At 43.6% G+C, this 27382-nt stretch overlaps 1 protein-coding gene across 1 annotated transcript; it reads left to right on the top strand.

Moving 5' to 3' along the window:
* LOC139370797 (transketolase a) lies at positions 1-26262 on the top strand. Its single transcript, XM_071110569.1, has 14 exons — positions 1-216; positions 2472-2589; positions 2908-3021; positions 3318-3415; positions 4640-4831; positions 5153-5271; positions 6094-6290; positions 6559-6723; positions 20919-21075; positions 22714-22844; positions 23013-23096; positions 23446-23539; positions 24085-24207; positions 25435-26262. Exons 1-14 carry the CDS (start codon positions 110-112, stop codon positions 25620-25622), a joined length of 1887 nt encoding a protein of 628 aa, XP_070966670.1. The 5' UTR covers positions 1-109; the 3' UTR covers positions 25623-26262.
* The last annotated feature ends 1120 nt before the right edge of the window (positions 26263-27382 follow it).

Raw genomic sequence — 27382 nt, 5'->3', positions numbered from 1 at the left:
CACGCATATACACAAGCAGGGCTCCCTCTGCCAACCCTCACTCACACACAGCCTCTGTGCAGTCTAGTTCACTTTCCTGGTGCTTTTGGTGCTTAGACATTTTGCCTTCATGGAGGACTACCACAAACCCGACCAGCAGACGGTGCAGGCACTCAGGAACATCGCCAACCGCCTCCGAATAAACTGCATCAAGGCTACCACTGCAGCCGGCAGCGGGTAAGACCCTTTAACTCAAACTGACACAGACACACAAACACATACACCCAGTCGTAAATCTAGGGAAGAGTGTATAAAGACTCCTTCGTACACACAGGTGCACATGCACACCCATGTAAAATACAACGTGAAACAGCATGTTTTCTTTTTTGTTCTCATGTGAGCTATGGAAAAATGTAACTGAGTTGAAGATGAAATGTAGGGTAACTGGGGTAACTAGCCCCCTGGGGTAGGCTGTAGTCGCTTATTTCCCTTCATAGTTTGTTTGTCTAAGCACGACCATCATCCACATACCACATTTTTTACAAAATGTTGCTTTTTTGTGTCAGCAATGGGACATGGTTCTTAAGGGGGGCTGGTTACCCCATGTTACCGTATGATGCTGTGAGTCACTACACATATGTGATGCAGATCAAAACGATAAAGACTATCCGTAACAATAACATAAAAAGTTTATATTTTCGTCAACATCTGTATGTATTGATTTTTATATCGACATACAGTAGCTTGTAGTTAGGTAATCTGTTTATATAGTTTAATTGTAGAACGCTGTATTCTTGAACAATTTACGGATTATTTTGTTTATTCTATTGAGCAAGCTTGATGTATGCCCATTGTGGCTCAACATGAGATTATTTCGTTTTTTTCGATATTAGAAAATGTTCCATTGTGAACAACATGAAAGGATACATTTTGCTGTAGTGTCTGAAATTAACTCCTGTATCTGGGGAAAAGTATAGCGCGTCTTCATTTGTCTGACCGCAGGCAGGTAAGCGATGGAGGAGCCCTCGGAGCTTGCGCGTCAGTTGTTGGCACGAGACAAAGCGCATGGAGATAACCCTGGCTGGGATGTGCGCTCCGCCATCTTCGTTGATTTAGATGGGGGGGAATATTGGTCATTAAATATTATTAATAATTACTCCGCAATTACTCTTAGTGTGAACACCAAATTGAAGTTTATTATTAGGCTAGAGTGTAATTATTGTATTAAATAGAGAGCCCATGCACAAACAAGTGCGCACGTTGGGTAATTCTGTAAAGAACATATTTCATTGTGATTTTTGTGAAGAAATCACACGTTTATAGAGCATCTTACTTAAATCGCAGACTGGAAATGGGAGCTAAATGTTACAAAGGTTTCCACTAGATACAAAGTCAAAATTTGCTATAGCGTAAAAATGTACATAAAATAAAAACGTTTTGGTCTTATTTTTAGGTTAGGGTTGGGCATTAGGGTTAAGGTTAGGGTTAGGCATTAGGGTTAAGGTTAGGGTTAGGCATTAGGGTTAGGCATTAGGGTTAAGGTTAGGGTTAGGGTTAGGCATTAGGGTTAGAGTCGGGCATTAGGGTTAAGGTTAGGGTTAGTCATTAGGGTTAAGGTTAGGGTTCAAATCCCATTTTAAGAAGATAAATTGTAGAAATGACCTTGTGGCTTAGGTAACTAGTGACGACCACAAGGTTATAAGCCCGGTGATGAATGTGATTCCAAATGGCGCCCTCTGACTGATTGACTAACTGTCTGTCTGACTCGTGCTATTTCCAAAATGGTCCACATTTCTCCCCAGTCACCCATCAACGTACCCCTTGGATGTTGACATCACTGTAATTGGGAAAAAGAGGGAGCCAATGGGGCATCTCGGTTTGAGTATGGCCCCCTCATCAGTATTTTGGATGAACTATTCCACTCTAATTATTATTACCCATGTTTCCCCATGGTGCCATAGAATTCTTTGGCGAGCTCAGATTTTAGACTGTGCCACTTAAAATCCAGTTAGACTGATTGAATTCAGACTGTTTTTGAGATTGTAAAGTGATATTTCTGTTCTCTCTGTGTGTGTGTGTGTGTGTGTGTGTGTGTGTGTGTGTGTGTGTGTGTGTGTGTGTGTGTGTGTGTGTGTGTGTGTGTGTGTGTGTGTGTGTGTGTGTGTGTGTGTGAGTGTGAGTGTGAGTGTCTGTCTGCTATGTGAACACCTGTCAGTAACATCCCTCTCTGCTCATACACTCTTAGAAAATACATGCTATCTATAACCTAAAACGGTCCAATAGGAAAACCCTTTGAATAACCCTTTTTGGATCCAGGTAGAACCCTTTTGATTCCAGGTAGAACTCTTGGTTCCATGTAGAACTTTTTCCACAGATGGTTCTACATGGAACCCAAAGAGTTCTACCTGGAACCAAACAGGTTTCTCCAATGGCGACAACCAAAGAACCCTTTTTGAATCCTTTTTCCTAAGCGTGTACTCCTTGTCTCCCAGATATCCCACATCATGCTGCAGCGTTGCAGAGATCATGTCTGTTCTGTTCTTCAACACAATGAAGTACCGCGCAGAGGACCCCAAGAACATCAACAATGACCGCTTCGTCCTTTCGAAGGTGAGACTATTGGAATTAAATAGGACACTATTGTCGCGTTCTATTACTGTTGTTGTCAGATCCATGTGGTGAGATCCTCCTGCTCACCTCCACTGTTTTGCTTGGGTAAAGGTCACATAAGGGTCAGGATCTGCTTCCGTGAAGTTGTATCAGGCATATTGACTTACGTAATACACTTGTGTTACAGCTGGTGTGCGATTGTCATGTGATATGGCAACAGTCATAAGAAGCAATGTATTTTACACTCCCTGGTTGTGAAAGAGTTACGTGGTTATGTCTTGGGTTGTATTAGAGTAACATGGGTTTTCCTCTCCTTAGGGTCATTCTGCACCGGCCCTGTACTCCATGTGGACAGAGACTGGTTTCCTGAAGGAGAGTGAGCTGCTCTCTCTGTGCCAGGTGGAGTCCAACCTGGAGGGACACCCCACACCTGTGAGTGATAACTACTACACATCACCTTTGCTAACCTAAAGGTTAGCGTACACCTCACCTTTAATAGCCTGACAGTTAACCTACGCCTCACCTTTAATAGCCTAGCAGTTAGCACCGTAGCAAAACTGAAAATGGAAATGTGTGTTCTTCTTGGACAAGTTCAGGTAGTACCTCACTGAACGTTGATAACTTGTAACCTATAATAATAGCTCAACGTTTTATAACCTACTCAACATATCCTTGCTCTCTGTGGTGATAGTAACAGTCCTGTTCCTGTGTATGTGTTGGAGTTTCAGAAGCAACAGTTTGTGGATGTGGTCACTGGCTCTCTGGGCCAGGGTCTGGGTGTAGCCTGTGGGATGGCCTACACCGGGAAGTACTTTGACAAGTCCAGGTAGGAGTTCACACACATTCACACACAGATTTGTGGTCTTTGCAGGCCTCTGAATTCTAAAGTGTTAAGTATGGACTCAAATGCATAATGAGGTATTTTAGAACTTAGCGCATAGTGATGTATTTTAGAGCTCTTTAGACCACAGTGTGTTATTTTAGAGCTCTTTGGAGCATAGTGAGATATTTTAGAGCTCTTTAGAGCATAGTGAGCTATTTTAGAGTTCTTTAGGCCACTGTGAGGTTTTCTAAGGTCCTCTGGGTGTGCAGTATCTGCATGCTCTGCTCTTCCGATTCTTCTGCTCTAATAACCACAGCCCCTGCGGCCACAACTCAGTTATTTTTACCATCCAGACAGATTCTGTCTCAGAATCCAATTCAGACTTTACATTAGTATTCATCACTCAGTCTATTGTTCAAAATCAGACTCACATTCCTCAGTCTAATTCAGGTTTTGTCTCAGAATGAGGAATGCGGATCTCTGATATGTGGAATGTGGATATTGCCAGTCCTGAAAATATGCCCTGCCCTGGATAGATTTGTGCTAGAGGAGGAGTTTGTGTGGGTGGTGGTTGAAAATGATGACATAAGCAGATTATCAGGCCATTTGATAAAAATATGAGCATTTGCTTTGTTCAAAGGAGTCTGTGTGGCTAGAAGCCTCAGTCAGCGTAGATGTGAGGGAATGCAGTAAGTGGGATAAATGGAGAGGTAAAGGTTACCAATTTCCCGTTGTGGGAGAGGGATTTCACAATTCCCAGGGGGCGTTCAATCCGTTCTGTCACTTCAGGGGAAATGGCTGAATTTGACTTGAAAGATTTCATAGAGCACTATTTGGTGTTGGGTAGAATGATAATTTGATCTTACCACTTATTGAATCTACACTGTTTAAAAAAGGTACTATCTAGAACCTAAAAGGGTCCTTCGGCTGTCCCCACAGGAGAACCCTTTGAAGAACCCTTTTTGGTTCCAGGTAGAACAATTTTCGGTTCCATGTATAACCTTTTCCACAGAGGGTTCTCAATGGAACCCAAAAGGGTTCTACACAAAACCCATAAAAGGGTTCTCCTATAGGGACAGCTGAAGAACCCTTTTGTAAAAAAACATTCTAAGAGTGTATACACGCGCACATGCGCACACACGGCACACACGGCACACACACACACACACACACACACACACACACACACACCCCTGTCTCACCCCCCCATCCCTCTCTCTTGCCAAGCTACCATGTGTTCTGCCTTCTGGGGGATGGGGAGCTGTCTGAGGGGGCAGTGTGGGAAGCCATGTCCTTTGCCTCTTACTACCAGCTGGACAACCTGGTGGCCATCTTGGATATCAACCGCCTGGGCCAGACCGACCCAGCGCCCCTGCAGCACCACGTGGAGAAGTACCAGAAACGCTGCGAGGCCTTTGGGTGAGTGTGTGTGTGTGTGTGTGTGTGTGTGTGTGTGTGTGTGTGTGTGTGTGTGTGTGTGTGTGTGTGTGTGTGTGTGTGTGTGTGTGTGTGTGTGAAAGTGGGTTCACGAGTGAGAAGGACAGAGTGAGTAAGAGAGGTAGAGATCCTCTTTGTCAATGTAATGACAGCGAGAGAAAGTCTATGAATGTGTGAAGGCACATGTCAACATTAGTGGGCATATGTGGAATTGTTTGTTCATGAGTGTATGAGAAAGAGAGTGTGTGAATGCCTTTTCCATATGTGAAATGGATTTTCTGACGTGAGTGTTGCTGTCTACAGTTGGCATGCCATCATCGTGGATGGGCACAGTGTGGAGGAGCTGTGTAAGGCTCTGAGCCAGGCTCGTCACCAGCCCACTGCCATTATCGCCAAGACCACCAAGGGCAAGGGAATCCCAGGTACGCTCACCCTCGTATGGCTATTGGCTACATCCTATCACTCATACCTGTTAATGGGCTAACCTCTCAGTATGGTGTGTAAAGTATATAAGGTGTTGGGCCATTGATTTTTCCTGACCATGTGACCTGACTCCAGGTCTGGGGGTTTTCCCCGTCAGGAGATCACATCGTCAGGCTAAAACCCCTGGGCCTAAACATCCATTCAAATGTTACTGTGTATCAGTGGTGGAAAAAGTACCCAACTGTCATACAGTACTTGAGTAAAAGTAAAGATACCTTAATAGAAAATGACTCAAGTAAAAGTAAAAGTCACCCAGTAAAACTCTACTTGAGGAAAAGTCTAAAAGAGTTTGGTTTAAAACATACTTAGATATCAAAGATTAAAGTATAATACATTTTAAATTCCTTATATTTAGCATCCAGATGGCATCATTTTCTTGTATTGTTAATTTACGGAAAGCCACAGGCACACTCCAACATTCAGACATCATTTAAAATGAAGCATGGGTGTTTAGTGAGTCTGCCAGATCAGAGGCAGTAGGGATGACCAGGGATGTTCGGTTGATAAGTGCTTGAATTAGACTATGAGTACTTTGGCTGACAAGGAAAATGTATGGAGTAATTTGTACAATATTGGCTTAAAGAATGTAGTGAAGTAAAAGTAAAAGTAGTCAAAAATATAAATGGTAAAGTAAACTACAGATACCCCCCCAAAAACGACTTAAGTACTACTTTAAAGTATTTTTACTTAAAGTACTTTACACCACCGCTGTGTATACAGCATGTGTGTATTCTAATATTATGTCTGTCTGCATTTACCAGCTGTGGAAGATAAGATGGGCTGGCATGCCAAGCCCCTGTCCAAGGACATGGCTGAGGGAGTAGTGAAGGATCTGCAGGCGCGCATCATGAACAGCAGCAAGCGCCTGTACCCCACCACGCCCGTAGAGGATGCCCCGCCAGTCAGCCTGCGCAACGTCCGCATGCCCAGCGCACCCGCCTACAAGCAGGGAGAGAAGGTAACATACAGTACATGCATCTCACCATATACTGTACATATGTGGTTGTACAAATTATCCCAGGAATATGGACTCCACTGGGGCTCACCCTATAGTCGCAAACATTATATCATAATAGAAGCAGTCACTCACACCTTAGATTGACTACTGTCAGAGAGAAGGTGGTATAATGATACATGAACAAACAGGCAGAAAAATGTACTTATTAAGGACTGACTGGTTGATTGATTCGTTGATTTGTTGATTGACTGGTTATATTTCTCAACAGATTTCCACCAGGAAGGCCTATGGCATGGCCCTGGCTAAGTTGGGCCGTTATAATGAGCGCGTGGTGGTCCTGGATGGAGACACCAACAACTTCACTTGCTCAGAGATCTTCAAGAACGAACACCCCAACCGCTTTGTTGAGTGCTACATTGCGCAGCAGAACATGGTATGAAATTAACCCTAACCCTAACCCTTACTCAGACCTTAACCCTATTGAGTTTTTCTTGATTTTCTCTTTATCACATACAGTACCAGTTAAAAGTTTGGACACACCTAGTCATTCAAGGGTTTTTCTTAATTTTTACTATTTTCTACATTGTATAATAATACTGAAGACATCAAAACTATTAAATAACACATATGGAATCATGTAGTAATCAAAAAAAGTGTTAAACAAATCAAAATCTATTTTATATTTGATATTCTTCAAAGTAGCCACTCTTTGCCTTGATGACAGCTTTGCACATTCTTGTCATTCTCTAAACCAGCTTCAACTGGAATGCTTTTCGAATAATCTTGAAGGAGTTCTCACATATGCTGAGCACTTGTTGGCTGCTTTTCCTTCACTCTGCGGTCTAACTAATCCCAAACCATCTCAATTGGGTTGAGGTAGGGTGATTGTGGAGGCCAGGTCATCTGATGCAGCCCTCCATAACTCTCCTTCTTGGTCAAATAGCCCTCACACAGCCTGGATGTGTGTTGGGTCATTGTCATGTTGACAAACAAATGATAGTCCCACTAAGCGCCAATCAGATAGGATGGCTTATCGCTGCAGAATGCTGTTGTAGCCATGCTGCTTAAGTGTGCCTTGAATTCGAAAAACAAATCACTGACAGTGTCACCAGCAAAGCACCCCCACACCATCACACCTCCTCCTCCATGCTTCATGGCGGGAACCACACTTGCGGAGATCAACCGTTCACCTACTCTGCGTCTCACAAAGACACGGCGGTTGAAACCAAAAATCTCAAATTTGGACTCATCAGACCAAAGCACATATTTCTACCAGTCGAATGTCCATTGCTCGTGTTTCTTGGCCCAAGTCTCTTCTTCTTATTTGTGCATAAATTTGACCACAAAGGCCTGATTCACGCTGATGTTGAGATGTGTCTGTTACTTGAACTCTGTGAAGCATTTATTTGGGCTGCAATTTCTGAGGCTGGTAACTCTAATGAACTTATCCTCTGCAGCAGAGGTAACTCTGGGTATTCCTTTCCTGTTGTGGTCCTCATGAGAGCCAGTTACTTGAAGTAACTTTCAAAGCTCTTTACAGTTTCCGGATTGACTGACCTTCATGTCTTAAAGTAATGATAGACTGCTGTTTCTATTTGCTTATTTGAGCTGTTTTTGCCATAATATGGTCTTGGTCATTAGAAGGAAAGGAAAGAAATTAGACAAATTAACTTTTAACAAAGCACACCTGTTAATTGAAATGCATTCCAGGTGACTACCTCATGAAGCTGGTTGAGAGAATGCCAAGAGTGTACAAAGCTGTCATCAAGGCAAAGTGTGGTTACTTTGAAGAATCTCAAATATAAGATATATTTTGATTTGTTTAACACTTTTTTGGTCACTACATGATTCCATATGTGTTATTTCATAGTTTGGATGTCTTCACTATTATTCTACAATGTAGAAAATAGTAAAAACCCCGGAATGAGTAGGTGTGTCCAAACTTTTGACTGGTACTGTATATGTAGTCAGGATTTGGAAGGACCACTCTATGAGCCAATTATGACCATTCTATAAACCCAGACAACACTCTTTCTAACTAAACCAAGCTTTTAAAAGCCAACCTGTTTTAAAATTACTTCTAAATTATACTTTTTGTTTAAAAAAAATCTATTCAGCATTGTTAAAACATTGCAGCAGCATTTCGTGGCTCAGCTTAGCTGTCCTCTCTCCTCTGCCTCTGTCTCTCTCGCTGATGCTCAACCGAATGCCCTGTCCCTAGACCTGGGTTCAAATACTATTTGAAATCTTTAAGATACTTTGAGCATTTTTCCTCTAGCCTGTTTGACTTGACAAATGGTGGGGCTTTACAGTTTCTGGACGAATCTGTTGGCCCATTAAGCCAGACAAGCTCAATCAAGCACAGATAAAGTATTTGAAATGATCTCAAATAGTATTTGAACCCTTGCTCTGCCTGTCACTAATTTTGCTGATGCTGATTCGCTATAACAAAATGCCTCTTTACTTCTGTTCAGACCACTGACTCGTTGAGTGAATTCCCCCTCTCTCAGGTCTGATTAGCTGAATAAAAACTTCTCTCTCTCAGTGTTACAGAGGTTGGCCTGATGAATAATGGATGTTGGTCCATCCATAATGTAACGCTGGAGAGAGAGACATGACCCACTTACAATACACCATGCCAAGCATCCTCTCTCCTACATTCTCCCTCCTCCAATGCCTCACCACGCTTCCTCCATCCACCATGCTTCCTCCCTCCGCACAGCTGACTGGTTTGTCGTCTTGAGGATTTGAACCAGTGACCTTTCAGTTACAGGCCCAGCACTCTAACTGCTAGGCTACCTACCCTCTATTCCTATCCTCTCATTGCAATCGGAATTTAGATTAACATTTTGGGAGAGTTGTCATTCAGGCCTGGCTGTATTACTGTACTGCTGCTGTTTGGCTGGTTCCTCCTGCAGCAGCAGCCTGTTCAGGTCAGGGCTGTGTTTGATGAACAGCCGTTATGACAGTTATGCTGAGCTGAGAAGTGAAATATGAATCAGTGTGAGGAGGGTGGGTGTGGCTGACTGACTGACTAATTGGCTGCCTGGTTGACTGGCTAACTCAATGACTGACTTTTTAAATGTTTTTTTATTTTATTTAACTAGGCAAGTCAGTTAAAAACAAATTCTTATTTACAATGACTGCCTAGGAACGGTGGGTTAACTGCCTTTTTCAGGGGCAGAACGACAGATTTGTACCTTGTCAGCTCGGGGATTTAATCTAGCAACCTTTCGGTTACTGGCCCAACGCTCCAACCACTAGGCTACCTGCTGCCCCAGACTGACTGACTGACTGAATGGATGGCTGACAGACTGCCTAGCTGACTTACTGACTGCCCCACTGCCTGGCTGACTAGCTGGCTTGCTGGCTGATAATACCATTGTTATAAAGAAGATTGTGCAGAATAAAGTTAGAATGGCAGGTTCAAATGAGACAGACAGATTGTCTAATGGGGAATCGTTAATATTGATAAGAGAATAATGAGAGAATCAGAGGTACTGCTGTTCATGTTATGACTTATTTATGACTGCATTATGTATGGCATGGTTGAATACTCGTTTCATATTTGCATTCTAGAGCGTGCATTATTTCCCTTTATAAACTGGATGGTTCCAGCTCTGAGTGTTGATTGGCTGACAGCCGTGGGATATATCAGACCATATACCACGGGTATGACAAAACATGTATTTTTACTGCTCTAATTACGTTGGTAACCAGTTTATAATAGCGATAAGGCACCTCGGGGGTTTGTGGCATATGGCCAATATACCATGGCTAAGGGCTGTATGCAGGCACTCTGCGTTGCGCCTTGCTTAAGAACAGCCCTTAGCCGTGGTATGTTGGCCATATACCACATCCCCCTCAGGCCTTATTGCTTAAATAATGCACGGTATATCAGCAAGGTAGAATTCAATGGCTATAGTTATTTCTTACATGTTCTACGTTTGAGCTGCTTTTGAAAGAAAAAGTCGAATTGAAAACATTATTGGCATTGTTGAATTTGATTCTCATAATAGCAAGCTAGGACTGATGGTTTGGTTCGTTAAACTAGCAAGTCTGTTTGTTTGGTTACCAAGGCAACTGCTGTAGCTATCTAGTAAACTTGCTAGCTACTTCAGTGGATGTTGAACACATTTCTACCTGCAAATGAACACATTTCCAGCAGCAAATGTTTTAAATTATAGCCATGGCATAGAATAAAAGGGATAATCAACTCGGGCTCTATGCGTTTCATGGAAGATAATGCAACTCTGTGAAGGTCATTTCCACTCCGCTAGCACGTTGCGGAACACACCTTCCACGTCGCTCATTGTTTTCCATAGAAGGCATTGTCCCTCGTTGATTATCAGTTACTCATGTCATCATTGGAGTCATGCGTCTTTGAATACGGCATTAAAGGGGCAATCTGCTGTTCAAACAATCACATAGAGAGAAAGAGACAGAGACACACAAAGAAAGAGAATAATGATTGTGTCAATGGCAAGAGCGCTATCCTCTTTGTCCAGGTTAGATGTGGGGCAGAAGGAAATTGGATAATAGTACTTCTATCTGGTACTGTTATGGAATAGGAACGAGTCCAATGGCAACTCAGAGGTTTAGACAGCCACGGTGAAGAGAAGAGCAGGGGGATCGGGGAGGGCTTTTGAGATATGAAACAGGAAATGACAACTTGTGAGAGAGAAGCACGCCGCTGATTCCTCCCATATGGTACCATAAACTTGTGTGCTTTTGGACTGACTGACTTCTCACTGACTTTTACATAGCGTAGGTCCTGGGTTTCTGGGAGGCTTGACCCCCTCATTTTGATTGTGATTCGCTCAGCAGTCATTGTCCCTGTGGAGACCATCACGTGCCGCACTTTATTAACAAGTGAAAACACTACTCATTTACCAAACAGATTGTCCTGTATTTCAATCAAACGTCCCATTTGTTTGATGACAATTGACATTTCAACCTGCCTCTTTTGCAGTCACATGGCACTTTTCACAAGGTATACAGTGCCTTTAGAAAGCCTACGTACCCATGGTCCACGTTGTGTTGTGTTAAAGCCTGATGTTAAAATGGATTAAACATAGATATTTTTGTAACTTGCCTACACACACAGCCCATAATGTCAATGTTGAATTGTGTTTTTCAAAATGTTTACTAATGAATGAAACATGAAAGGTTGAAATGTCTTGAGTTCATAAGTATTCAAGCACTTTGTTATGGGAAGTCAAAATAGTTCAGGAGTAAAAATGTACGTACCAAGTCACATGTTAAGTTGCATGGACTCACTCTGTGTGCAATAATAGTGTTAACATGATTTTTGAATACCTACCTCATCCCTGTACCTCACACATACAATTATCTGTAAGGTCCCTCAGTCGAACGGTGAATTTCAAACACAGATTCAACCACACATACAGTGCCTTGCGAAAGTATTCGCTCCCCTTGAACTTTGCGACCTTTTGCCACATTTCAGGCTTCAAACATAAAGATATAAAACTGTAACTGGAACTACATTTATTGGATATTTCAAACTTTTTTAACAAATCAAAAACTGAAAAATTGGGCGTGCAAAATTATTCAGCCCCTTTACTTTCAGTGCAGCAAACTCTCTCCAGAAGTTCAGTGAGGATGTCTGAATGATCCAATGTTGACCTAAATGATAAATACAAGTCTCCGTATAAATGCACCTGCACTGTGATAGTCTTAGAGGTCCGTTAAAAGCGCAGAGAGCATCATGAAGAACAAGGAACACACCAGGCAGGTCCGAGATACTGTTGTGAAGAAGTTTAAAGCCGGATTTGGATACAAAAAGATTTCCCAAGCTTTAAACATCCCAAGGAGCACTGTGCAAGCGATAATATTGAAATGGAAGGAGTATCAGACCACTGCAAATCTACCAAGACCTGGCCGTCCCTCTAAACTTTCAGCTCATACAAGGAGAAGACTGATCAGAGATGCAGCCAAGAGGCCCATGATCACTCTGGATGAACTGCAGAGATCTACAGCAGAGGTGGGAGACTCTGTCCATAGGACAACAATCAGTCGTATATTGCACAAATCTGGCCTTTATGGAAGAGTGGCAAGAAGAAAGCCATTTCTTAAAGATATCCATAAAAAGTGTTGTTTAAAGTTTGCCACAAGCCACCTGGGAGACACACCAAACATGTGGAAGAAGGTGCTCTGGTCAGATGAAACCAAAATTGAACTTTTTGGCAACAATGCAAGACGTTATGTTTGGCGTAAAAGCAACACAGCTCATCACCCTGAACACACCATCCCCACTGTCAAACATGGTGGTGGCAGCATCATGGTTTGGGCCTGCTTTTCTTCAGCAGGGACAGGGAAGATGGTTAAAATTGATGGGAAGATGGATGGAGCCAAATACAGGACCATTCTGGAAGAATTGGAAGATTTGTCTTCCAACAAGACAATGATCCAAAACATAAAGCAAAATCTACAATGGAATGGTTCAAAAATAAACATATCCAGGTGTTTGAATGGCCAAGTCAAAGTCCAGACCTGAATCCAATCGAGAATCTGTGGAAAGAACTGAAAACTGCTGTTCACAAATGCTCTCCATCCAACCTCACTGAGCTTGAGCTGTTTTGCAAGGAGGAATGGGAAAAAATGTCAGTCTCTCGATGTGCAAAACTGATAGAGACATACCCCAAGCGACTTACAGCTGTAATCGCAGCAAAAGGTGGCGCTACAAAGTATTAACTTAAGGGGGCTGAAAAATTTTGCACGCCCAATTCTTCAGTTTTTGATTTGTTAAAAAAGTTTGAAATATCCAATAAATGTCGTTCCACTTCATGATTGTGTCCCACTTGTTGTTGATTCTTCACAAAAAAATACAGTTTTATATCTTTATGTTTGAAGCCTGAAATGTGGCAAAAGGTCGCAAAGTTCAAGGGGGCCGAATACTTTCGCAAGGCACTGTACCAAGAGGGTTTTCAAATGCCTCACGAAGGAGAGAACCTATTGGTAGAAAAAAACTAAAAACAGACGTTGAAAATCACTTTGAGCATTGTGAAGCTGTTAGTTATCTCTACCATGTAACCACGCCAGCCCAGGACCTCCACATCCAGCTTCTTCACCTGCGGGGTCGTCTGAGACCAGCCACCCAGACAGCTGGTGAAACTGAGGAGTATTTCTGTCTGTAATAAAGCCCTTTTGTGGCGAAAAACCTACTCTGATTGGCTGAGCCTGGCTCCCCAGTGGGTGGGCCTATGCCCTCCCAAGCCCACCAATGATTGTGCCCCTGCCAATTCATGTGAAATCCATGGATTAGGGCCTAATGAGATCATTTAAATTAACTGATTTTCGTATATGAACTTAAATAACTCAGGAAAATCTTGAAATTGTTGCATTTTGCATTTTATTTCTGTTCAGTGTATATACAGTACCAGTCAAAAGTTTGGACACACCTACTCATTCAAGGGTTTTTCTTTATTTTTACTATGTTCTACATTGTAGAATAATAGTGAAGACATCAAAACTATGAAATAACACATATGGAATCATAAAGTAACTAAAAATGTGTTAAACAAAAACAAAATTTGTTTTATTTTTGAGTAGCCACCCTTTGCCTTTGACAGCTTTGCACACTCTTGGCATTCTCTCAACCAGCTTCATGAGGTAGTCACATGGAATGCATTTCAATTAACAAATGTGCTTGTTATAAGTTCATTTGTGGAATTTATTTCCTTCTTAATGCGTTTGAGCCAATCAGTTGTCTTGTGACAAGGTAGAGGTGGTATACAGAAGATAGCCTTATTTGGTAAAAGACCAAGTCCACATTATGGCAAGAACAGCTCAAATAAGCCAAGAGAAATGACAGTCCATCGCTACTTTAAGACATGAAGGTCAATCATTGCGGAAAATGTCAAATGCAGTCGCAAAAACCATCAAGCGTTCTGATGAAACTGGCTCTCATGAGGACCGCCACAAGAAAGGAAGACGTAGAGTTATATCTGTTGCAGAGGATAAGTTCATTACAGTTACCAACATCAGAAATTGCAGCCCAAATAAATGCTCACAGAGTTCAAGTTTATTTACTAGGCAAGTCAGTTAAGAGCAAATTCTTATTTACAATGACGGCCTTGGAACAGTGGGTTAACTGCCTTGTTCAGGGGCAGAACAACAGATTTTTACCTTGTCAACTCAGGGATTAGATCTAGCAACTTTTCGGTTACTGGCCCAACGTTCTAACCACTAGTCTACCTGTCGCCCGTAACAGCAACATCTCAACATAAACTGTTCAGATGAGACTGTGAATCAGTCCATCATTGTAGAATTGCTGCAAAGAAACCACTACTAAAGGACACTAATAAGAAGAGGATGCTTGCTTGGGCAAAGAAACATGAGCAATGGACATTAGACGGGTGGAAATCTGTCCTGTCTGATGAGTCCAAATTGGAGATTTATGGTTCCAACCACCGTGTCTTTGTGAGATGCAAAGTAGGTGAACGGATGATCTCTGCAAGTGTGGTTACCACCGTGAAGCATGGAGGAGGCGTGATGGTGTGGTGGTGCTTTGCTGGTGACACTGTCTGTGATTTAGTTAGAATTCAAGGCACACTTAAACATGGCTACTACAGCATTGTGCAGCGATACGCCATCCCATCTGATTTGCGCTTAGTGGGACTATCATTTGTTTTTCAACAGGACAATGACCCAAAACACACCTCCAGGTTGTGGAAGTGCTATTTGACCAAGAAGGATAGTTATGGAGGGCTGCATCAGATGACCTGGCCTCCACAATCACCCGACCTCAACCCAATTGAAATGGTTTGGGATTAGTTGGACCACAGAGTGAAGGAAAAGCAGCCAACAAGTGCTCAGCATATGTGGGAACTCCTTCAAGATTGATGGAGGTGCCGATGTGCGGTCTCCCAAAACACGGGGGTTGATATCCGAGGACACACTGAAAAAGAGTGAGATGGAGTGAGGAATGCACCAGGGAGTTCTGTGCTTATTCGGCCCCGGCTAGATAGCGACTTCACTAGTGTGGTTGGTGGGTGCAGTGTTGGCTAAGGTACTTCCCTATTTCCTGATTCAGGCGTTCTGTATGCCCATTGGTTTGGGGATGGTATCCGGAGGATAGGCTGACGGAGACCCCCAGTAGGTCGCAGAAGGCTCACCACACCCTGGAGATGAACTGGCATCCCCGATCTGAAACGATGTCTTCCGGGATCCCACACAGACGAAACACCTGTTGGAACATGCACTCAGCTATTTCCATGGCATTAGGTAGATGCGGAAGGGGGATGAGTCGGCACATCTTGGAGAACCGGTCCACTACAACAAAAATAGTAGTGAAGCCCGAAGAGTCTGGCAGATCAGTGAGGAAATCCATGGTGATGTGGCAACATGGTCTGTGTGGTGTAGGTAAATACTCGAGCTCAACGGTAGGTAGTTGGCGAGGGCTCTTTGCCCATGCACAGACGGGACAGGAAAGAATGTAATCTCGGACGTCTGCTGTTAGAGATGACCACCAGAACCTGCGTGTCAGTAGCTCTGTGGTCCGGGGGATCCCGGGATGGCCAGAACTCAGTAAGGTATGCCACCACTGCATTAGTTGGGGTCTGACGGACGCCAGAATGTAGGTCTTGCCTGCAGGGGTGTCGGGAGGAGCTGGGTCGTGGCGTAGGGCATCTCTGACAGCTGATTGGATTTCCCAGTGTATGGGTCCCATGACACAAGACGGAGGCAGAATTGGCTTGGGTTTGAGGAAGGGGAGTCAAATAGATGGGATAAGGAATCAGGCAGATAGTTGATGGTGAAGTTGAAGCATGTGAAGAAGAGTGCCCAGCGAGCCTGTCTGGGGTTGAGCCTCGTAGCACTTCTCAAGTACTCCAAATTGCGGTGGTCGGTAGGTGTCCCTACCCGCTGAGAGAGATCTGCTCCCACGCCGACTTTGGATGCATCAACCTCCAGAAGAAAAGGTAGGATTTGGCTGCCTAAGGATGGGTGCAGAGGTGAAGAGGAGTTTCAAGGTCTCAAATGCAGGGCGGTGTCGGTCCATTGGACGATATGTTTTTTTTGACAGGTGAGAGCTGAGAGAGGAGCGTTTGTGTTGCTGCAGTTTCGGATGAACCGGCGGTAGTAGTTGGAAAGTCCTAGGAAACGTTGTAGTTCCTTTACGATGGTAGGTTTGGGACAGTTAAGCACGGTCGTGACTTTGTCTTCGTCCATGTTGACCCCTCCTGGTGTCAACACGAAACCTAGGAAGGTTACCGTAGTAACGTGAATGGTGCTCTTCTCAGCCTTGACATAAAGATGGTGGTCCTGTAGCCGTTGGAGGACCTGTTGCACATGTTGTACGTGTTCTGCAATGGAATGAGAGTAGATCAAGATATCATCATCGTACATGATGGGGAACTGGTTGATCATGTCCTGGAAAACTTCATTCATGAAGGACTGGAAGACTGCAGGAGCATTGGTGAGACCGTAGGGCATAATCAGGTATTCGTAGTGACCCTTAGCGGTGATGAATGCCGTCTTCCACTCATCCCCACTTTGGATACGGACCAGGTTGTAAGCACTACATAGGTCCAGTTTAGTGTAGATGGTAGCCTGTCCAACTTGTTCTAGTGCGGCTGGAATCAGAGGGAAGCGATTCTTGATGGTAAGGTCATTGAGGGGTCGGTAATCTATGCAGGGACGGAGACTACTATTCTTTTTCACAAAGAAGAAACTGGATGCAGCCGGAGACGTGGATGGACCAATGAATCCCATGTTGAGGGCCTCTTCTATATAGGTGTCCATAGCCTCGTTCTCTGGGATGGACAGGGGATAGATCTGACCCTTAAGAGGCTATGCCCCAGGAAGGAGGTCGATCATGCAGTCCTCTGGGTGATTAGGGGGGCAGAATGGATGCCTTTGTCTTGCTGTCTGGAACTGGGCATATACAGGTGGGATGTGGGCTGGAATGGCATGGAATGACTCCGATTCTTCTATAGAGGTGGCTCAACAGGGTAGATTGAAGCAGTACTCAAAACAGGCGGGAGACCATGAGAGCAGTTCCCCCCACCAGGAGATGGCAGGGTCATGAAGGCTTAGCCAGCGGTGACCGAGGATGAGGGATTCTTTAGGCAAAGATAATACCATTAACTGAATGACCTCAGAGTGAAGGAGGCCAATCTGAAGGGTGATACTGTCGGTCATTTGAGTCACAAGACCTGTTCCGAGAGGTTGTCCGACCAGCGCATTAATCCTAAAGGGAGGATTAACAGGGATTAGTTTGAGTCTTAACCTGTTGCGACGACCAAACCCGGATCCGGGATTCTATTTATAGACCTAAGCTCATTACCATAACGCAACGTTAACTATTCATGAAAATCGCAAATGAAATGAAATAAATATGCTAGCTCTCAAGCTTAGCCTTTTGTTAACAACACTGTCATCTCAGATTTTCAAAATATGCTTTTCAACCATAGGAAAACAATCATTTGTGTAACAGTAGCTAGCTAGCGTAGCATTTAGCGTTAGCATTAGCGTTAGCATTAGCGTTAGCATTTAGCAGGCAACTATCACAAAAACAAGTAAAGCCTTCAAATAAAATAACTTACCTTTGAAGAACTTCTGATGTTTTCAATGAGGAGACTCTCAGTTAGATAGCAGATGCTCCGTTTTTCCAAAAAGATTCTTTGTGTATTAGAAATAGCTCCGTTTTGTACATCACATTTGGCTACCAAAAAAAAAAAAAAAAAAAAAAAAAAAAAAAAACGAAAATTCAGCCCTCAAAACGCGAACTTTTTTCCAAATTAACTCCATAATATCGACTGAAACATGGCAAACGTGGTTTAGAATCAATCCTCAAGGTGTTTTTCCACATATCTCTTCAATGATATATCCTTCGTGGAAGCCTGGTTTCTCCTTGCTCTCAAATGGAAAAATAATTGCACCTGGCTTTACGCTCCAATTTCGACGCAGGGACACCAGGCGGACACTTGGAAAATGTAGTCTCTTATGGTCAATCTTCCAATGATATGCCTACAAATACGTCACAATGCTGCTAACACTTTGGGGGAACGACAGAAAGTGTAGGCTCATTCTTTGCGCAATCACAGCCATATAAGGAGACAATGGAAAACAGAGCTTCAGAAATTCTGCTCATTTCCTGGTTGACGCATCATCTTGGTTTCGCCTGTAGAATGAGTTCTGGGGCACTTACAGACAATATCTTTGCAGATTCTGAAACTTCAGAGTGTTTTCTTTCAAAAACTGTCAAGAATATGCATAGTCGAGCATCTTTTCGTGACAAAATATTGCGCTTAAAACGGGAACGTTTTTTATCCAAAAATGAAATAGCGCCCCTAGAGATCAAATAGGTTAACTGTTGTGCCAATTGTTCTTCAATGAAATTACCTGCGGCCCCTGAGTCCACTAGTCCCTCCGTAAACTGAGTGATCCCATTACCAGAATGATGTGCCGGGATACCAAACTGCCTTTTGGCAATTTTCAAAAACGTAGAGGTGCCTACCCGGGTGGAAGTGGAGGAGTTGTGGTTGTGTGTGGGGGGGGGGGGGGGGGGGGGGGGGGTTGGTGGTTACTCTCTTTACAGTAGAGGCACAGGTTTTCACATAACCTCCAATGTCTCTCGGCAGGCGTGAGAGGGTTGCGGCTGAGTTGCATGGGTTCGGGGCTATTAGACCGTGGTGGAAAAGAGGAGGGCGTGGAAAACTCATAGGCCATAGGCGACTGTATAGGTCTGTGGTCCACCAGTAGGTTGCCAATGGATATGGACATCCGGATGTATTGGTTTAGGTCAGTTAAATCTCTGCTGGTCAGTTCGGTCAGTAACTCCCGATTTATTCCCCTCCGGTAGACTGTAAGGAGCGCTGGTTTACTCCATCCTCTGTTGGCAGCCATGGTGCAAAACTCAAGGGCATACTCAGTGGTGGAGCGACAGCCCTGTCGCAGCTCACATAACAGGTCCCCGGTGTGACAACCTGAAACGGAATGGTCTAACACCTCCCTGAAGAGGGCGTGGAAACGTAATTCAGAGTACAGATCAGAACTTTGAGCGGACCACAGGGCTGTGACTCAATCCAGAGCTTTGCCTGTGAGTAGAGAGATGACGAAGTCCACCCTGTCTTGGTCAGAGGTGAAGTCAGCGGGTTGATGGTCTATGTACAGGTTACATTGCATGTAAAATCCTTGTACAGTACCAGCCGTCATAATTATTAGGCACGGATATGGGGGCGGTGAACAAGAGGAGGTTGTGGTTCCTCATATCAGTGAAGCAGGAATGGACTGGCGAAGGAGGTCGCAGAGTTCATTGATTCGTTCCTCCTGTCGGGCTAGACGTAGCTGCAGCTCTGCTGAATCCATCTGTCGTTTTTGGTGAGGTATTCTATAATGAACACAATGGGAGACGGAGGAGGCAGGTAGCTGGGTCCAGGGGCAGGCAGAAATTCATACACAGGGGGTTCAAAAAGACAACAGTACAGGCAGAGAAAAGGCAAGTAACTTTGTCCAGGACATCAGACAATAGGTTGATAACAGGAAATCTGACAGGCTAAAGTACAGGCAGGGAATAGGCAAAAGGCGTCGTTAGTGAGGCAGGCAAAAACTATCATACACGGGAGGATAAAGTACGGGAAACACAGAGCTCAGACTAGACGTGTGTCACAAAACAAATTATTCCTCACAATTATGGTGTGGAAAGAACTGAACTAAATAGTGTGTGATAATGACATACAGGTGTGTGATCAGAATTCAGGTGATTGGGATCTGGAGAGTGATCTGCGTTCAGGGGATCTATGTGTTTGAGAGTGTGAGCTGGAAAGTGGGCTGGAAAGTGAGCTGAGTTCAGGGGATCTACGTGTTTGAGAGTGTGAGTTGGAAGCAGACGTTACAGTGCAAAGCTGTCATCAAGGCAAAGGGTGGCTACTTTGAAGAATCTCTCATATAAAATCTATTTTGATTTGTTTCACACTTTTTTGGTTACTATATGTGTTATTTAATAGTTTTGATGTCTTCAGTATTGTAATACAATGTAGAAAAAAATAATAAAAAAATAAAGAAAAACCCTTGAATGATTAGGTGTATATATTGTTTTTCTCACAAACCTAGTGCACTGGCCCTTTAATAGTCCTGTATTAGCAGACCAATATAGTTGTCTGTAGCGCGGACAAAAAATAAGTCATAGATATAGAATAAATAGTGTTCTATGTGATTCTGGGTTCCACTCACCTTCAGCTGAAGCTAATTTATCTACAGTAGCCTACAATGCTATGTCTCTGCAGTTGCAGGACCACCATAGAGATTAACTACATGTTCCTGTGGGGATAGATAGGGACTAGATTTACTGCCAAGCTCCGGATGAGGCTCATTCAGGGAAGAAGAGGAGGATGGTCTTCCTGAATCTATGTCTGCATCTCAAATGCCACCCTATTCCCTACATAGTGCGCAAAATAACAACTGCACCTTCTAAGGAATAGGGTGCCATTTGGGACGCACCCCTTGTAAATGTATTGACAGTTACTTGGAAGATGAAATATTGTTCTGCCATCAGCTTCATGAAAATAATGTCCATCCATTATTCTCAGTAACTAATCTCCCTAAAGTCACCAGCCGCCACTGTTATAGTGTGATGTAACTCCTCTCTTCTCCTTTTCCCTCTAGGTGAGTGTTGCCACTGGCTGCGCTGCCCGTGAGAGGAACGTTGTGTACGCCAGCACCCTGGCCTCCTTCTTCACCCGGGCCTACGACCAGCTCCGCATGGCTGCCATCTCAGAGAGCAACATCAACTTGTGTGGCTCCCACTGTGGCCTGTCCATTGGTGAGTCTGTCTGACCCTCCCCCAAACAAACCCCGGGCACACTCCCAAATTCTCACTCCACTCCACGCCACTCCCACAACCACCCACCATCACCCCCATACACTGCAACCTGTCACCAAAGATGGTGGATAAATTAAGATAGTTCACTCAAGCCGTTTACCATTGAAAAAATCTATTATGTTCCTGGCTGCTTAACTGGGTGTGTCTCACATAAACAGAAACGCAATAGCAGCTGGGTCTGGTTTACTTAGTTAATTGACTTTCATTGAACCTGAAAAAAACCAGCAAGTGGGATGTCTCGCTTCCTCTTCCATCTCTGTCACCTCAACGAATGTTCCCTATTAACTGCCTGTGTGCGTGGTCATGCACCTCCTCCAGGACTGCCAGAAATGCCAGGTTGACGCAAGAGATTGAACTTTACTGAGTTCACCCCGTTAGTTTTCACTTTATAGATCAATGTTTTTTTCTGTGATTGAATCAACATTATACCAGACCCTTTTCAATGCAACAAACCAAAACAAATCTAACTTTGCAAGATTTGGTCTGTGGTTTTGTTGTAGGGAGAGCAAGAGCGCAAAGGAGAATTATATTGGCAGTCAGGTAAAAAGCAATGTTGTATTTTGAGACAGGCTTGAATATGCAAATAAGCCAATATGCAGAGGGATAGCCTACATTGTCTAATTCTCTGTATAGTAATAATAATACATTTTATTTTGTAAAGTGGTTTCTTGTATCATACAACACAATAAAATGCCATTTACAGTCCCCTATTTGGCCCATGGTGTTACAGACCAAGTAAAAAATCATGAATGTCAAGCCCTTCATAATGTAAAAACGTTTTTAAACGTCTCATGCAATGTAGGCCTGCATTGAACACCACACATAGGCTATATCACAGAAATCAAAAGCTATTTCCATGTGAAAATGTTATAGGATTTGCCTCATTGGTTTTGTTGGTAGGCTTGCATTATGCTGAAATAGCCACAATAGCCTAATGGCTACTGTCTAAAACTGTAAATTTGCTCTGTGCCACCAAAAATTGAGGGAACATTAGTCACACAACCCCACTCTTTCTCCAGTGACTCTACCCCCTCTCTCACTCTCTTCACTCGTTCTATTGGCTCCTCAAGTCAAAGCACCCTCAAATGGTACTGAATTCCCAATGTGACTGTCCATCTCGTGCGGTTGATCCAAGTTCCTCTCTTTCTTTTTCCCCACCTTCTGTGTTTTCCTCCTCACCTCCTTCACCCCCTGAGGTCCCCTAACCTCCCTCTCCCCCCCTGACCCTGTCTGTCCTGGATGCTGTCACCTTCACCAGGGGACCTGATGTCCCTCTCCTCTGTTAGTCCCTCAGGTACACTGCATGCCACTCTCTCTACGTCTGTCTGTCCTACTGTCTGTCTGTCCTATTGTCCGCATTCTTGTCTGTCTGCCTGTCTTATACACCTGCATGTCAGTCCACCTAGCCTTTAGCTTCATATTGGGTTGAAATCATATTTGAAATATTTTGCTTGAGCCTGCCTGGAGTCTTGGCTGGATGTGATTTGCACCAGGATATCTCAATAAAGAGCAACACATAGTATTTTCTTTCTACGTTACAACATTTTGGAAGGAAATTAATCTATTTGAGTGTTCCAGGAGAGGATGGGCCGTCTCAGATGGGTCTAGAGGACTTGGCCATGTTTAGAGCCATCCCCATGGCAACCATCTTCTACCCCAGCGATGGTGTGTCTATTGAGAAGGCAGTGGAGCTGGCCGCCATCACAAAGGTACCCATAATCCCTCCCACCAAAATGCTATTGGTTCTTATCCCCTCACACCAAATGTTATTGGCCCTCCAACATTGACGCATCTCCCTATGCCCCTGCCCCAACACCCGAGGATATGCTTTGTGTTCAAACCCTAAAATGTATGACCATAGTATTCTCTTTTCTAAGGGCGTTTGCTACATCAGAACCAGCCACCCCGAGAACCCGATCATCTACAGCAGCAACGAGGACTTCCATGTTGGACAGGCTAAGGTGAACTCTTTTCTATATTACATTAACCACACAGGCTATCACAGCCTTGGATAAACCACTTAAGTTTCCTCCTACTTCCGGACATGAGCTGATTAGTTAGATGATTAGTTTAATCAGTTCTACAGCATCCATATTAGGAACTCCCTCACTGAGGAAGTATTGTCTGACAACTGAAAGAGTTCCTATTATGGATGCCGTACAAGTGGTTGAATGGCTTCAAATTAACACAGAGAAGGTTGTCTTTGAGTGGAATATAAACAATGAATCTCTCATCCAATAGTCTAGCTTTATGAGATGCTTTATGAGATGTGCTGAAACCTTGTTGTTAACTCATCCCTGTCCATCTCAGGTGGTGTACCAGAGCGCGGAGGACAAGGTGACCGTGATCGGAGCTGGGATCACCCTACATGAGGCCATGGCTGCAGCTGAGATGCTCAAGAAAGGTACAGTACAACTACAGCCAGATTTGAAGAAAGACTTGGAACCCAGAACCAAACTGTATAGGGATTTGATGATTCCTGGCTGTGGCCATTCTCTCTTTTCTGCATGCTCTAATATTGGCTACATGCGTTAATGAATTTGCTATTGAATCCAATCCGTTCATTAGTGTTGGCGCACAACTTCTATATCCTATAAGTGTTGGCCTTTCTCAATTATATGTTCAAGCTTATCCTGTTTATAAAGTTATATCCCTCTCTATATCTGAACCTCGTTGTTTGAAGGTTTTAATGCCATTCTCTGTATAGTTGCTTGAATCTTGTTCTCGTTTCTCTACTGAAACACACTACTTTGGGTTTCACAATTACGGCAACTTTCCCAAAATTCCCAGGTTTTCCATAAATCCTGGGTGGAGTATTCTAGATTTTCTCCTTATTCCCTTCTGATTCCAGGAATATTCTAAACAGGATTTCTGGAAAACCTTCGGAGTTTCCAATCCTATACACTACTGTTGATAAACACTATGTTTCCCACCTTGTTGTTTTCCCAGAGAGGATCTTCATCAGGGTGATCGACCCGTTCACCATCAAACCCCTGGACTCCAAGACCATCATTGAGCACACGCGCCAGACCAGGGGCCGGATCCTCACCGTGGAGGACCACTACTATGAAGGTATGCTTTTCACAACCAGAGTTCCGACCTTAGGTATTAGAGAAGTTAGAGAAGAAGATAGACACAGAGGGGTTAGACAGGAAAATGATAAAGATGGGGCTCAAACCCGTTGCCAGAAGTATGCTTGGTCAGGAGCCTTTCTGCTACACCAGAATCTGGCACTCAAGAATAATTGTATGTCATTTAGCCGTATATATTGCAACCTGGCAACCTGTCATTTTTCTGCATTGTTTATTTATACAGACTGTATCCTCTCATTGGCTCAGAGGTGATGCGGTGGCATGTTCTCATTAGCTTAAGAGGCATAGCAGGTTTTGCGCTGTCATAGTGGGCGTGGGCAAGACATATTCTGTTCTGGTGCATTTTGTTTGCTGAGGAGGAGGACTGTCTGTGTGTGCATGCGTGCGTGAGTGTGTGAAGGCCAGGGAGGCAGAGTGCTGTCAGATTTCCTTAGTGGAGCGTGTGCCGATGGGGCTTCTGTGACCTAGATCAAAGATGTGTAGCAGTAGCAACCCCCTCTCTGCCCCCTAAGGGGGGAGAGACTGCACTCTTAGAAAAAATGGTTCCAAAAGGGTTATTCAGCTGTCCCCCTACGAGAAGCCTTTTTTGTTCCATGTAGAACCATTTTAGTCCCAGGTAGAAGAACCCTTTTCAGTTCCATGTAGAACCCTTTCCCACAGAGGGTTCTACATGGAACCAAAAATGATTATACCTGGGATCAAAAAGGGTTCTACCTGAATCCAAAAATAGTTATGCAAAGTGTTCTCCTATGGGGGCCACCAAAGAACCCATTTAGGTTCAAGATAGCACCTTTTTTCTAAGTGTCGGGATAGCAGTAGAGAAAAGAGAGTGAAAGAATGAGAGGGTGAGAATATGGTGTGGAAAGATGGCGAGTGAGTGTAAGCGCGCATGGCGACAGATATAGACCAATGGCTTCATCTTCAAGATCTCAAGACCAATGAGTGACCTCCGCTAGACATCTCCAGGCACAGATCTAGGATCAGTTTATCATCTGTAATCAAAAAGCTTTACTAATAGAGGGGGGAAAACGCTGTTTGAGCTCAATGTCATTCTAAATTACTCCTGGGGAGTGTATCAGAGCTGGGGGAAGGATTGCTGTCATTTCAAATTGACTTAATGAAATTGGATTGACCCCAATCCTTTTGCAGAGATGTTTCCTTAGCCTTCTCACTCTCATGTATTTCATTTAATGTTGCTGTTCCTCAGGTGGCCTGGGGGAGGCAGTATGCTCAGCGGTGGTGAATGAGCAGGGCTTCACCCTGCAGCGTCTGGCGGTGGCCCACGTCCCGCGCAGTGGCAAGCCCAACGAGCTGCTCAAGATCTACGGCATCGACCGCGAAGCCATTTGCCAGGCCGTCAGGAAGATGCTCAGTGGCTCCGCCAACGCCAAGTAGCTCTACCCCTTCCTGCATAAGCTACGCCCCACCCAGCCTCTACCACCTCTGAGAAAAATAGAGACATTGTTCCATGTCACCACCCACGCCTGGTAAACCCACCCCCTCACTGTGAAAGCCCTGTCCCCTATGTGTTTACTAAAGTAACGTGAGTTCGTGCTGTATGTACATTTTGAAGTAACAGTCACACATTTCACTTTTTTTTCTCTCACACACATGCATACAATACACACACAACCCTACTCCCACTTCCTGGTAATTATGGGTAATCCCAGGGTCAAGGGGTCAACTTCAGAAATTAAAGTGAGAGGTCTTCAAACTTGGCTGGCAGGTGTAGACATTCTGCAAACCATACAATGCAATAAAGACTATACATGTTGTGACTCAATGAAGGCACCTTTATTTGATGCTCATGTGTTTTTAAACTCTTCCCAGTTGATATGTTCAACCAAAAAACAACCAGCAGCTGTTTGAATACTTTTATATTGTTCTGATGATGTAACTCTAAAGACAGGGTGGGGCAGCTGGTAGTGAAATGTAAGTGTCGTCTCCATGACAACCGTCTCTGGGAAAATGTCATGTTTGTAAAACGTAGTCCAAGAAGGAAAAAAAAGAAACAAAAGATGATGAAATGAAAATGTATGTGGGCTACAAATATCAGTAAAGTGAAAAAATCCATACAGTTTGATCCATATGTCTCTCTATACCACAACCCAAACACGTTACTGGACAGCTTGTGTTAGCACACATGTTGGTTTTAAACGTCCTTTTATCTCAACTCAGGTGTAGACTAGATAAACACATGGGGTCAGATAACTGCCAAAATGTTGTGCGTAAAAGCTTTTGGCACATATTTAACTCCATATTAACACCTTTTACCTGCATGAGCAAACCAACAGTGTGTTAAAACGAGTTGTCTGAACATACCAATAATGTTTCTATGAGCAAATAATGTCCACTATAGCAAACAGTTGGACCTGGAGGTGAGGAAGAGGGACACAGGGCCAGCTAGGGCTTAGAGCAGGGTTGGGGTTAATTCCATTTCAATTCAATTCAGTCATATCAGGATGTAAATTGAAATGTAATTTACCCCAGCCCTGGCTTAGAGACTGTCTCTGTGCTTGTGGTCATGGTGATGTTGGGAGCATGCAGTTACATCTGAACTGTGAAGCTAAAACAAACACCTCATTTGTTACTTGAACTTTTGTATGTACCTAATACTTTCATCTATTAAAGCCCTCTGCATTTGAGTTTGAGAGTTCACTACTATTTCCGGGTGTTTCTTCGACTGTGTGCATGCAAATGTATCGTAGCGTGTCTATTGAAAAAGGCACGTTGGGGTAAGTATTTGCTTATGCAAAACATTTTATTAGAATAATGATCAAATTAAGGAAGACTAAAATGAATAACATCATTATAATTTACCATAGAGATAATTCATTCTAAATAAATTCTAAATAGATAAAACAATAAGTTAAACTTTAATTTATTTGTAGAGTGTTCGTTTGAATATGATTAGAATTGCAGCAGGTTTCTCTTCATTTTTGATTCTGTACAATTTCGATTTGATCAGAACCAACACCCACTGTGAGTATCCAGATTTGATCGTGAAAGATTCCGACAGATGACCGAGCAGAGTTGGTCCATTGGTCGCCATGTTTACGCTGAGATCCTATCAGCAGACAGTATTAGTCTGAATATATCAGACATCTGTTTGTCTAATGGCAGCTCTGCAATGTGACCTTGTAGGTAGCACGGTA

This window comes from Oncorhynchus clarkii, chromosome 17 (assembly GCF_045791955.1).
Source record: "Oncorhynchus clarkii lewisi isolate Uvic-CL-2024 chromosome 17, UVic_Ocla_1.0, whole genome shotgun sequence".
NCBI classification, from domain to species: Eukaryota; Metazoa; Chordata; class Actinopteri; order Salmoniformes; family Salmonidae; genus Oncorhynchus; species Oncorhynchus clarkii.
Note: the sequence above shows the minus strand (reverse complement) of the source record. Positions and strands in the feature narration are given on the sequence as shown.